Raw genomic sequence first — 14,179 nt, 5'->3', positions numbered from 1 at the left:
GGCGCGCCGGGCACCGGGGGCGCGGCGGGCGCAGGAGGCGCGGGCACTGGCGCCGCGAACGCCGCTGCCGCCGCGGGGGCTGCAGCCGCGGGCGACGCCAAGAACGGTAAGACGGGGCTGGCGGGGCGAGCGCCAACTTCCTGCCCGACGGGGACGGCGCGGTGGCGGGGCCCTGGGTGGCGCGGGCGATGCGTGGACAATGCGAGAGTCAGGAAGTGCTCACCCCGCCCCTCCGCCCCGCCGCGGCTGCCCCTTCGCGGTCCCCACGCCTGGCGGCGAGGACTGATCTGCGGCCCCGCGCGGTTTCCGCGCCGGGGGCAGCCCGCGCCTCAGACCTCGAGGGGCGCCGAGCTGCGGCAGCCCTGCCCTCCGGCCCTGCCCATGCCGACAGAGGCTGAGTGCGTGCCGGGGCCCGAGGGAGGAAAGAAGGAAGGAAGGAAAGAGCTGCCCAAGTTGAGAAGAATGATCCGATTGAAAACTTAGGCTCCAGTCCATTCTCCCGGGTGCTCCCACCCACCCGCCTGTTCCCCAGAGTGGAGAGCCTTAATTCGCAGCACACCGAGGCTTGCTGGGTTGAATGTCACAGGTGAAAGAGGCCCTAGGGCGTGTGTGTGTGTGTGTGGAGGGGTGCTCTTTAATTCGCTCGCTTGAGGAAGGAAGAGAATCTGAACTTGACTTCCGTTCCCAGCTCAGAGTTTAAAAAAAAAATCATCCTCTGTATAATTCTGCTTCACATTTTTAGTAGGAAGCCTAATAATCTTAGGTAGTGCCTGAATGCTGCTTTCGAGGGGACACTTAGGGAATAGCCAAGCTATGACAGGGTATCTGTGCTCACTACGGAGACCTGGTTTTCCTTAGAGGGTAACTGGCCAAACACTTCACTTGTCTGGCCAGTTCTTTGAATTCCTTTGGTCAGGCAGTTTTTCCGGGAAGAGAATGTAGGTATATTTTAATGAACGGAGGTTTAGAATTGTTATATATAGCTTTTTATTTACAGCTTCAGCTTTTGAAGCCATTCTTAATGTAGATGAGTGACTTTTTAAACAGGGCACCTGCACTTAGAAGAACCCCACAGTGCTCTGAACATAGGCGATTGAATGTAGCCTATTGGAAACAGAACTGTAGGCCCTATTGGCTGTGTCTCTGCAATATTGAACTAGGAAGATTGATATATTTATTTTCAGGGACAAACTTAACTCCATTTGTGAATGTTCGAGAATACAACTTTTGGCCAACCTGTATTCTCCATGTTCTTTTTTTTTTTTTTTCCTGGCTCTAACCTTCATTTTGGTATTGATGTGGCAGAGAGAAAGGTGCACAGACTCTTGAGTAGGACAGCCAACTTGCTCAGCCATTTACAGGTTTGTTTTCTTGGGAAGGCCAGTCCTTCTGAGCCTCAATTTCCTCATCTGTAAAACTGAAGAAAAAAAATTATGCTGGCCCCCTCATAGTATTGTCTCGTAAGGCTCAGAGTGCCCCTTCCCTATCAAGTCCCCAGTTGTTATTTTAAAGGCTTGTTACATACGCAATGAGCTTAGTAAAGTTCCTCATAAAGAGTACATGAACAGTGAATGATTGCTATCATTTATTCATTCAGAAAATATTAACCGCTTACAGTGTTCCAAGGACTGTGTTAAATACTTAGGGATACAGTGGTAATCGAGACAGGACATCCTGGTCCTCATGGAGCTTGATGGTGGTTCTGGTTTACTGTGCTATTTTTTTTTTTTTTTTATTGGCCTGTGTGGAAGCTTCAAGTTGGCTATTTGCTTTTTGTTCTTGCTCTAAAAGATAAGACCACCATAAGGTGGTATGAGGAAAATTTTTTCTTAGGCTGGTGGTACCTCCTAGTTTGTAAGTATTAAATTGGTTATGGTGCCCCTGTTGTTACTCTCTGAAATGGCAAATGCAGGTACATTTAGCAGTGCTGTATATATTTGTGTGAAGCTGTGTATTTCTGATTAAAAGCTTATTGAGTGGAGCAGGGGAAGAAAGAAATGGGCCAAACATTGCTATAATCAGGATCAGAAAAGGTACAACTTACATTAGAGCAGTGAGGTGAATTTTATGATGTCTAGTTCTTGGTTCTGTCATGGTGTGAAGTCTCAGTGAGTGATACACCTTGACTTGAAGAACCCCTCACTGCAGTTCTGTGGTTCATGATAACTGAACATGGATGCTGAGGCCTCCTGTGTGCCAAATCAATGAATAAAGAAACTATTAATACAAATACGGCTTTTTTTTTGGCTTTTATAAAGCTGTGCTTTATAATGTAGGGGTGTGGGAGAGGTGGCATTGAATTTTTAAAGGAAGAGGCAACAGATGAGTAAACTCAACTAAGGCCCAATTTTTGAATTTTAAAATGACATTAATTGGACTATTTTTAGGTTTTTAAAGTATATTTCAGTTTTTTTACTTAACTGTGGCATTGCATTTTGTGATTATGAATATTGCAAATTAAAATAATTATTCCAAGGAAGGAGGTAATCTACATTCTGTTAAACGTTTAAATGGTTTGTTCTCACTGTTGAAGTCAGTTTTTATCTGCATCTGAAAACATGCAGACTTAATGACTTCACTTAAAGTTAGTAGTTTTATTTGTAGTTGTTTAGATTTCATAGGATGGTTTTATGTCTTGTAGCTCTTGGGCAATGTGCCCAGCAGGGCAGGGTAATATCAGCTCTTAGTTGTTCACTGTCAGTGGGTGTAAATTACTACTTATTCTGTAAAAGAAGATTTGCTAGCTAGGGAAAGCTTGGGGAAGCTATGGTATGGTTGTAGTTGAAGAAGTTGAACCGGTTACAGTTGTCCATCTTATTACTCATAAGGCTATTGTGCCTCTAATAAGAAATTTTATTAGATACTAGTTTTTAGATACTAGTTTTTGAGGCTTTTTGCAGGGATTAGAGTAATAGACAAGGAAGCATGAGGAAGTGCCATCCTCCTACATAGTAAACATCTGCCTGCACATATTGTAGCATTTTGATGGTAGGTGGACAAGTTATTTTTAGGGTCTAGTAATCATGTTAGATTATATCTATCTAGTTTCATTCTGGAATTTTGGTTGCATTAGGCCTTTGCTTTTTTGATTCAGACCTAAAAATATATGAAACCTTGATCATAGTGTATCTAGTTTTCAGTGGGCCTGGATACAAAGTATTTTTTTTTTTTTTTTATAAATTCCTGTTTGTAGATGACCGCGGTTCACCACTCCACTCATTCCTGACTGCCACCAGCACACCTGGGCTGCTGAGGCTGTCTTAATTCACTCAACAACTCTTTAGTGGATGGAATTAGTTTACATAGTGATAGGCTTTGCATTTGGTGGACCTGGATTCAAATCCTGGCTCTTCAAGTTATTTGCCACATGACCTTGGGCATTTAACTTCTCTGGGCCTAATTTAGTTGCCGCTTATATAAAATGGGATTATAGTACCTACCTATTCATATGTATGTTGTAAGATATCTCTCTATATCTATTATATGTATTAATATATAAACATATATGTATATGTTAGAGGAGTGCCTGACTTATAATATGAGCTTATGAAGTATTTGCTGTTTGCCATAGATCCTGGGAATAGTCTCTGAAACAGGTTTGTGTGTTAGAGGTTTACTAGGGAGTGCTCTTGGCATCATTCCTAGTGGAGGAGAGAGGGCTGTGCTGTGGCTGCAACAGATCCAGCTGATCTCCCAGTCGGGAGCTCTGGAGCTGTGGTTATTTCATCTTGAGGTATGGAGGCAGGTCCTCCCTCCCCTCCCTGCCCCCCACTGACTGGTCATTTGGACTTGGAGTGCCCTAGGAAGAGAGTATTACCTTGGGGGTGGCATCTCTTCAGCTGTGAGCTTTTGTGAAGAGGGACTCAGCTGAGAGGCTTCTGTTCTGCGTGAAAGGAGAGCCACTCTTATTCCCCTGGCATCATTAGTGTCTCCACTTAGACTACCAGTACCAGTCACATACAACACAGGTGTGGGATAAATATTTCTCACCAACAACGGAATAGGCCTTGTGAACCCGACTGGGATTTAACCACCATTACAAGCATGTTTTGATGGGAAAATGTGTTCTGAATTCCATACATCTGTTTTTACAAGTGGAGTTTTTTTAAAGCACCACCTGTTCGCTGTGAACAAGATTTGTGTTTTGGTGCATACTTAGGCCACTAAACACACTTTTTATAACCCTAGATTTGTAGTATATTTTAAATAGTTTCTCTTTTCAGATATTTAATTCCTACTACATTTAAATTTCTTGTATCTATCAGAAGGAAATAAAGAGTGCTGTTTATTTTCAAATCAAGGAATATCTATTAGGGTTTAAGGTATGTAGAGCACCATTGTGATCTTGGAAGACGTTTTCTTGCCTTATCTAGAAGTCAGTTTTGCCAGGTCTTTAAAAAATGTCTACTACTTCTGGACATTGTCTTTTGAACCCCACCTTTGTGATGAGGTTTGGTTAAAAAATGCTGTCTCACCCATCAAGGATTCTTCCCATGCACTTTGTATTATAGTGAAGAACTCTTCTGTGCTCTCCTAATGGTGCTTTATGCACAGTCTGGTCTTTCTCTCTTTACTTGTTACAGGACCTTTGCTTAAATTCTAGAAACGAAATCTTCAATGTCAATTTTCCTCTAAGTCCGTGAATATATTTTGTTTCATGGAGAATTGAAAATAGGAGATAAACCTGGGACATCTCTTATAAGCATAATCCTCCTATGAGTTTACTTCAGGCTTTTAGTTATGAATAATTTAGTTAAAGGATTTGAAGGTATCAGGGAGACTTTACTTGGGAAAAAGACTGTCCTGACTTTGATCACCAAATCTTTGGCATTTTTAAGGGATTTATTTAATTAAAAATACTGTATTGTTTTACCAGTAATAAAATAAGCATTGTGGAATAACTTTAAAAAAAGGAAAAGTTTTCTTTGACTTTCTAGTCAAACACATAATTCTACCATTTGGAGATCACCATTGTTAACTTTTTTTTTTAAAACTAACCTGATCTGGGAAAACATTTTGATACATACTCTTGCAGCCTTTTAAAACTTTTCCTTACAGACTTCTAAAAGTACATGTATAGTTTTTGTAAAAAGATTGTGTATTTTATAATCTGGTTTTTACACTTAAAATATTCTGTGGCCATTTTAGCAGAGCAGTAAATATACAGGTAAATCATCTTTTTAAATGATTGCATGATATGCCCTCCTATGTCTGCACCTTGGATAATTTGATCATTTCACTATTTTTTACTTTTAGGTTCTCATTCATACCTTGCTGGGCATTTATCTAGTTATATACTTCCTATAGTTTGTTTCTGCTGCTATAATAAAATACCACGGACTGGGTAATTTATAAACAATACAAATTCATTTCTCATAGTAATAGAGGCTGGGAAGTCCAAGATCGTGGTGCCAGCAGATTCCATATCTGGTGAGGGCCTGTTCTGCGGATGGCCTTTTCTCACAGTGTTGTCACATGGTAGAAAAGGCAAAAGGGACGAACTTGTTCCCTCAAGTGCTTTTATAAGGGCACTAATCCCATCCATGAAGCAGGGCCCCTGTGGCCTAGTCATCTTCTAAAGGCCCTGCCTCTTAATACTGTTACATTGGGAATTAAGTTTCAACATGAAATTTTGAAGGGACATAAACATTCAAATCATACCCCTTCTTAGGACAGATGCTTACTGTGGACTTGCCATGTCAAAGGATATGCATATTTTTATGACTTTTAATGCATGCTGACAGATTGCCCTATCTAAGTGTACCAGTTTGACATTGCTGTGGTCACAGTGCCTTTTTCCCATGGTCTCGCCAGTCCCTGGTTCTCGATGTTTTAAAGGCATGCTGGGGAATTGCTGGTACCCCAAAATGTCTCAGCAACAGGAGAGATGATTTGGATCCAGAGCCTAGAGCAGATGCTATCATACTTAGGGGGATTTTCCAAGGCTGGATTTTTTTTTTCCTACTGGGGACTTCTGTGGTCTTTAGTGATTTGGTGGCTAACAAGGATTCAGCAAAGTATCTGACAGTGTTGAATGATATTTTAGTAGCTGGTAAGTTAGTGGCGATGAAAGCATAGGCCTTTGAAATTCTGTCTACATCATTATACTAATCTTATAAAGTAAATAAGGTCTAGAGTTTTTAAAGTTTTAGTCAAAAAGCATGGGGTTTGAATAGACTTGGGTGTAAAGCTAGGTGCCACAACTTACTAGCAAAGTGACTTTGGGGCAAGTTATTTAACCTTTCTCAGCCTCCGTTTTCTAAATGCGACCTTTTGGGTTTGTTTGTTTGTTTATTTATTTATTTTTTGAGACAGTGTCTCACTCTGTCGTTTGGGCTAGAGCGCAGTAGTGTGATCATAGCTCACTGCAACCTCAAACTCCTGGGCCCAAGCAATCCTCCTGCCTCAGCCCCTGAGTAGCTGGGACTACAGGTACATACCACCACACCTGGCTAATTTTTCCATTTTTTGTAGAAACAGGGATCTCGCTCTTGCTCAGGCTGGTCTCGAACTCCTAACCTCAAAGCAATCCTCCTGCCTCGGCCTCCCAAAATGCTAGGATTATAGGCTGGAGCAACTGTGCCCAGCTTGGGGTATTTTTGAAGGAAAACAATGTATGTGAAAAATCTTGGCATGGGGCCTGGCAGATATGGGCTCTGTCAACAATAGCTTTGTGAGTTTTGTGGTTTGTTCAACCTGATCCAGCTACAAAACTTAAAGCCTTTTTACTGTTCAGAACAGATGCTGAGAGACATTAAAATGATGGTAAAAGGTCTGTAAATATTAATGTAGAAAAAGACTATGGTATATTATATAGGTAGGTATTTGGACACTGCTTTGATTATGAATGATCATCTATTTTTCCCCCTTCTTCTCTCTCTGATCATAGTTTACCTGGAAAAAATCAGATGATTTAGAAAAAACAAAACAAAACAAAAAACCCTCAAAACAAAAACTAAATAAATAAAAAGCAAAATGTGAAAATGATTATATCTTCCTTGTATAGAAATAGGTGCAAGTAAGTTATTACCTGTGTTACACTAGGGCAGCTGTGAAATAGAGGGCAGGAGCACATGAGGAGGTAAAATACTGGATTAAATGCAGGGATTGGAGTTAAAGGGGGACATGAAATGAGTATGTGGAGTTGATGAGTAGCTGCAAGGATAGAAGGAGCCCAGGGTGTTCTTTGAGGATCAGCCAGGGCTTAATATTACTGGAGAGTTAAATAAAAGGTCCTTTCCTCTCTCCAGGCAGCAACTGGAGAGTTCATTTGTTTGTTTGTTCTTACATTGTTTTGTTTATCTATACATTTATCCATTTATTAAACATTTATTATGTGCCTACTGTTTTCTATGACTAGAAGTACAATGTTGAATTATACTTGGGAACATCAGAATCCACACCCTGGAGGGCTCATGGTGAAACTGGCAGAGAGGTATGTAAGCACCAGGTGCCACCGTAATGTGCTGTGGATGCCCAGTGGAAAAAATGATTTGTTTCCTGGAGGAGGGGACATTTGAGCTGAGTCTTGCAGGAAGAAAGGCAGTTAGTTCTGAAAGCAGTGGAAGGATGTTCCAAGCAGAGGGAGGTGGGAGAGCTGGCCTTGAGTGTTCTCCTTGCTGCCAGGAGTTTGATGTGGTTGGTGTGAGGTGCAGGTAGGACGTGAGGCTGGGAAGGCATGGGGCCAGACAATGAAATCTGCATATTTTGTAGCCAGTGGGGAACCATCCACAGAGGTTTGTAAGCAGGGATAGGGTCAGCTGAATCTGCAAAAGGGGATAATCATAAATTGTTGATAAACTTTTAAAGTTATTGTATATTTTAACAGAATGGGTATCTTTTGATACAGCTACTCAGAGATTGGAGGCCAAACCTGCCATGGACCTGCAATTGTGATTTCTTAGTGAAGTAGGAGGCACGTGGTACATGCTGCTTTTCTGCCCAGCAGGATGGCAGTGTCACAGCACCCAAGGCTACTGTGTGGAAAGTCTGTGTTAATTGTGGGCACTAGCATCCCTATGCTTTCCAAGCCATGGGAGGTAGCCAATTGAAGTTAACTTCAGAGAACTGAATCCCAAGGGGAGGGGTTGGCACCATCTGAGCAGATAGGGTTTTCTCTAGAGAGAGGGGTTGAAGGGGGTTGTTCCTATGGTTATTTTTCATACCTTGGTAGAAAGTGTATATCTCTGTGCCAAGTTGGACTAATTATCTTGGTTTGTCATTTTTTTTTTTTTTTATCATCAGTTTTAAAATAACAAACTCTAGGATTTGGACACAGGCACGGACAATATCTACCACGACTAGGAAGACTCATTCCTCCCTAGGGCTTACCAGGTTTCCTTTACATAGTAGGTGCTCAATAAATATTTGTTGAATTGAATTAACACAGATCATTTGAATAAAGGAATAAAGAACAAAGATGTGGTCATTTAACAAAGATTTATTAAGCATTTACCACATTGAATGCACGATGCTAGACCTTAAAGATGCTAGCCCTGCGTAATTTTGAGCTTGGTACAGAATTATTACCCTTAACAACTGAACAACCAATCCTGACCTTCACCCATTACACCATTCCATTCACCATTCCTGAATAAGCCACTGGCTACTTAAAAGCATCTGCGACTCTCTCTGTCTTATGAGTTTCTTTGGCTGTAGGAGCATGTTCAGCCTGTACACAGTGCCGGTTTGAAGTGCAGGGGTGTCAGTGCTCCAGGAGATGTCTTCAACCTGTGACAGCTGGGAGTTGGGGGATAAACACCTCAACTTCCTCACCCCTTCTCTGGAATAATTCTGAGATTTTTTTGCACAGTCTCCCCTAGGGGCCCAGTGGAAGTGAGCCCCAGTTTCCTACAGCAAACCTTTGTTGACTTCCTGTCCGTCCCTGCTCCTCACTTCCATATTGGTGCTTCATGGGATCTCCTTCCAAATGAAATACTGTAGTTAAAAAAAAAAAAAAAAAAAAACAACAAACTCTAGCGAGGGGAGATGTCATTGTTTTGTATGAAGTGAGTTTTAATTTTGTATATTTCAGAGAGCTTCCAGTTTTCAGTGGTTGGTAAAATAGCTTTATTTAATCAACAGGATGTTTTAGCTTGATTATACTTGAGAGCTTTCTATAAATTGGCAAAAAGTGAGTGTGTTGTTAATACTTAAAAATATGTTCTGAGTTTTCAGAAGTAGAAAGGGAAAACATTATTTCTACTAAGTTATACTTAGGATAATACATGAAAACAGTCTAAGAGAGACAAGAAAATGTTGAGAAGAAGTTTAAAGAAAAATGAGAAAAGAGGAAATGTGAAATGTTAGTCATATAATTTGCTTAGACTGCATTTAATAAGGAAGTTAGCATGGTTCTCATGTATACTCATAATACAGTGTATTTCAAGATTTAAATTATCGGGGAGGAAAAACTTTTCTCTACCCTCTTGGGTTTAGTGATCGAGAGCCTGCGTGTTAAATTGGCAAAAGAGAGATTAACAAGAGAAAAGGCAGGTTTAATCATAGAAAAATGTGACTCAAGGGGTTGGTTAGAATTTGGGGCTTACATATCATTTTAATAGGGGAAGGGGAGGGGAGAAAAGGACACTTAGGGGACCACAAATGACTTTTTGTAAAGATACATGGGCCCTTAGGAGAATGGATAGGAGATAAATGGTTTTGTGATCATATCTGTTTAGTGTGGTGTGGAGACTTCTCATCTCTGATGATAAGAGTCAGTCTTCCCTGGTTGCTCTCAGGGAGGGGACTTTGACAATTCAGTTCTGTTTGGGAGGCTCAGCTTTTAGATAAGAGATTGCAGGAACTCAGGTTCTTTCAGCTCAAAATAATTTGTGTGCCACAGTGGCATATTCTGGACCCCTTCAAAATATATTGCCATTCAAATCATATCACTCCCCAAAGAGCAATTACATATAGAGCAAAAGATGGCCCAAGTGTCATAATTCATGATTTCTATTGATTTCATTTTATTGGAAATTCATTAGAAATAGAGTATGCCTTAAGGTATATGCCTTTATAAAACTGATCAAGAGGATGAATTTAGGCAAAAGTTAGTAGGGTATCAAATTGCTCATGTAAGTTAGGGAGCTATTTGCCACATTTAAAATGTATATTTTTCCCTAGGGGTAAGCATAAGTTTGATTATTCTTTAGATTATGTCCCTTTAAGTTGCAAAAGCATCTCAGGAGAGTCTTTCAACACTAATGTTGAAACTGAATCACAAGCTTTTGTTTTAGTTTTCTAAATAAGCACTCCTGAGTATAATCATTATTTCAGTATAATATTTAGTATAGCACAACTTCTTATTAAAGTAACGCACACTACTTGTTATGCCTACCATAGCTCAGTGTCTAGGCAGAAATGGAAACTGGGGAATGTACTGAATCAAGTTCTGGCTATTTTTGATTGGCAGCAAGTGCAGTCTGTAATCTGAGAGGCTAAGCCCGAGATGGCTGGTGATGGGTGTCAGTGAACAGACATGGAAAGCCCAGAGCAGTGCTGCCAGAAGCCACGGAGAGAGCCCAGCATTGAGAAGTAGAGCATGCCCTTGAGCAGTAGAGGCCGAAAGTGCACATCTAAAACGCAGGACAGCTCAAAGAGTTCTTCCAAATGGTTTTCAGCTCTCTGGTCTGTTCTTATTGGGCAGTGCCCTGTACTGATATGGTTCCACTATATTAGGCATTTAGTTTTAGTAGTGAAGGTAATGTGTTGCAGTACAGAGCAAATTAGGTAAGATTGCTGGGTGATCTGTATATTGGGGCTGCAGAGCCTGCAGAAAGGAGAAGCAGCCATTCCTAGTGACAGGATCAGTGAAGGTACCACAACTGCCCTGATCGAGTGCTTGCTTAGAAGCCAGTTGTGACATCCTGCAGTCTGCAGTCTACATTTGAGGATGAGGACACTAAGCTTCAGAGATGGGCTTTTCCCCTTTTGCAGAAAAGGCATGCTTGGAAGTAGAGAAATGTGCCCAACCCCCATGCTGCAGTTGGACCCTAGTTGATGTTGGGTCCATCTTCACTCTCACACATAATGTGTGTAAACAGTGAAAAACATATGCAGGTTTTTCAAGTAGAGGACTTGAATTCAGTATAAAAACATCAAGGAAGCAATAGGAACTTTTAAATTACTTTTAAAAGGCCTCATGCTTGTCATTCTGGTACTTGAATTAAAATTAAATTTGTAAAACAAGAAAACACTTGACCAAGGAAGTGCTTTACTCACACATTGTACACATATGTTGATCTTTTTCCTCCTTCTAATAACAGAAAGACTTCCTGGTTTTGGCATTTTTGGAGATTGTGAACATTTGAACTGGTACTTCCTGTTCTTAATGAACCAGAGTACGGAACTAGGATGTGATTATCTTCTTTAGGGTAGAGTCCTGGCAGTGGGATCACAGGTGTGATACATATTGTCAAACTGCTCTTCAAACAGGGTTTGCCTGTTTACACTCCAACACTGGCAATGCACAGAGTGCTCATTTCTTCACACTCCCTAATGTAAAGTTTGAAAACTATTTTCAACTTTGGCAATCAGATAGGTGAAAAATAATATCTCATTGTTATTTTTATTTGCATTTGTTGGATTGCTAGTGAATGAATATCTTTTTATATGTGTACTGATTATTTGTATTTTTTTCCTGTTTATGATTTTTGTGCATTTTACTAAGAGATTTGTGTTCTTACTGATTTGCACAAAGTCCTTGTATATTCAGGATACTTTTTTTTTTTTGAGACAGAGTCTCACTCTGTTGCCCTGGCTAGAGTGAGTGCCGTGGCGTCAGCCTAGCTCACAGCAACCTCAAACTCCTGGGCTCAAGCGATCCTACTGCCTCAGCCTCCCGAGTAGCTGGGACTCCAGGCATGCGCCACCATGCCCGGCTAATTTTTTTTTTATATATATATATTTTTAGATAATTTCTTTCTATTTTTTTAGTAGAGACGGGGTCTCGCTCTTGCTCAGGCTGGTCTCGAACTCCTGAGCTCAAACAATCCGTCCGCCTTGGCCTCCCAGAGAGCTAGGATTACAGGCGTGAGCCACCGTGCCCGGCCCAGGATACTTTTTGACATGTTTTCCCTAGTTTATTATTTCTTTCAGCTTTATTTAAGGTGGTCTTTGCTGGCTAGAAATGTTACAATTTTGTATGATCACGTAACACCCACATAGTGATAGAACCTCAGTAAAGGAAGAAGGGGAGAGTGAGGAAAGTTGTGAAATGACTTGTAGGCAAAATGGTTTGGGCTTGGCATATGGTTAGTGACTCTTGGGTTTTTTTGGATACCAGTGCACGGTAATGCAGTCATTTGTGAGGTTTTGTTTACTTTTTGTTTTTAATTTGGGAGGCCCCATTTCTCAGAATTGGTTGCAACCCCTGCCCCCCTCCTGACCCTCTACGTCCCTGGTCACCATTGTCTAGTGGCAGCCCAGCTGTGGTGTTAAACACCTGTCTCTTCTTGCACATTCCTAAAATCCCCTGTAATTTTTATTCCAGCTACCTAGGACTTTGAAACTTGTAGATAAAGGCTCATTATTTACTTGTAATCACCTCTTCTTAAGAATCAAGCTGCAAACTGAGGCCTCTTGAGGCTAAATTGCCCATAGTTTGCTTGTGATAACAAACTAAGTGCTGAGTCATAAGAAAATTCTCATTTTTCTCATTCTAGCACTTGAACTTAAATTACATGTGTACATTAATAAAAATGAAAACATAACACTCAATTGAACCGAGAGCTTTTTCACATTCTGTGCATCATGCTGATCCAGGCAGCCTTTGTGCCTTCTTGGATGCCTGTGATTTGGAAGAGGTTCTCAGACTCATTGCTTGTTCTGAAGAGAGTGAGATTTGGAAGACACAGGTTATAGCCGGAGAAGTGGCTATACTATTTTGCAAGGCCGTTGAACCTTTCCAAGTCCAAATTTTATCTGCAGAAAGTGAGGATAACATACTGTTGTGACGAACTTTGCAAACTGTAGAGCTGTTTGAAAAAGCAAATAGTTGTGCCATTATTTGGGGTTTTTAGTGTGTTCTAGGTGAGTTTTTGGTTCTTAGTTTGTGGTGTGGTAGTGTGACTGCTTCCCAGCTTGTGATGCGTACACACTCTGACTTGTTGGAAGAACCCAGGGTAGACCTTGGCTTTCTCCCAAGGAGTTTGCGGTGAATGCTGATCATCCATAATCTGTATTCTGCTTCTTTGGAGGAGGCTTTTGGTTCTTTGCAAGCTTGGATATGGTAGCTTCTGTTGTGCTGATTTCTCCCAGGGAATCTATAGTGTTCATTTCTTGGCTGGTTTCAGGGCAAGCCTAGTTCCTTGAGTGAGCCCTTCTGGAGTTATTGCAAAAGGCCTTTCTGACTCCTCAGTTGGGAAGGACTGTGGCAACTGAAGCCTTGAGGAAGGTTCTTCACCCATGTGAGTATAGTTGACTTTGAGATTGTTTTGTTGTGATCTGTGAATCATCCTGTTTTCAGTCTCTGCTGGTTTCATTGTAACAGCAGAGTCCACTTTGAATTTAACCATTTGATTAACAGAACCTTGCTTTTGGCTTGTTGTACTGCGTGATTTACTCTGTATGACTGGATTAGTAATTACGCCTCACATGGTTTATATTTAAATTTACTTTAGGCTTTTCTTCTTTCTGTTCTTCACCTGCTTCTAGGGTCACATGGGGTGGGAGTTTAAGTGTTGTTGTAAAAGTATTTTGGAATGTTCATGAGACTTTCATCCTTACTTTATCCTTACCTCCCTTTTAGATTTTGCATTTTAAATTAGGTTATAGAATTGTAAATTTACCAAATTATATTGTGGATTTTATCCAGATAATTTCTATAGGCATGAGATACTGGATACGTGTATGTACCAATGTGTGTGTATTAATATGTATATATGGAATGATTGTATTTCTTGGAATTGGGTTGATGATAAATAATTTGTTAGCTTCATCCATGAAAGATACTCAGATTTGAAATTTTGGACTTTAGAATACATCAGTTTTTCTCATAACTTATTTTTTAATGTTCCATGAGTTACATCTAAAGATGACTTCAATTTTATGTATATTTATTTATTTTTAGAGACATGGTGTTGCTCTGTTGCCAAGGCTGAAGTGTAGTGGTGTGATCATAGCTCACTGTAACTTCCAACTCCTGCCTCAACCTCCCAAGTAGCTAGGACTATAGGCA

At 40.7% G+C, this 14,179-nt stretch overlaps 1 protein-coding gene across 1 annotated transcript in view; it reads left to right on the top strand.

The window, feature by feature from the left end:
- The window catches only part of HECA (headcase homolog (Drosophila)), a 43,850-nt gene that overhangs the window by 598 nt on the left and 29,073 nt on the right, over positions 1-14,179 (top strand). The window contains exon 2 of the mRNA XM_012650481.1: positions 35-106. Coding sequence (XP_012505935.1) covers positions 35-106 — 72 coding nt within the window. The remainder of the gene's footprint in view (positions 1-34; positions 107-14,179) is intronic.

The sequence above is a fragment of the Propithecus coquereli genome, unplaced genomic scaffold (assembly GCF_000956105.1).
Source record: "Propithecus coquereli isolate 6110/MARCELLA unplaced genomic scaffold, Pcoq_1.0 Scaffold329, whole genome shotgun sequence".
Taxonomy (NCBI): Eukaryota; Metazoa; Chordata; class Mammalia; order Primates; family Indriidae; genus Propithecus; species Propithecus coquereli.
Note: the sequence above shows the minus strand (reverse complement) of the source record. Positions and strands in the feature narration are given on the sequence as shown.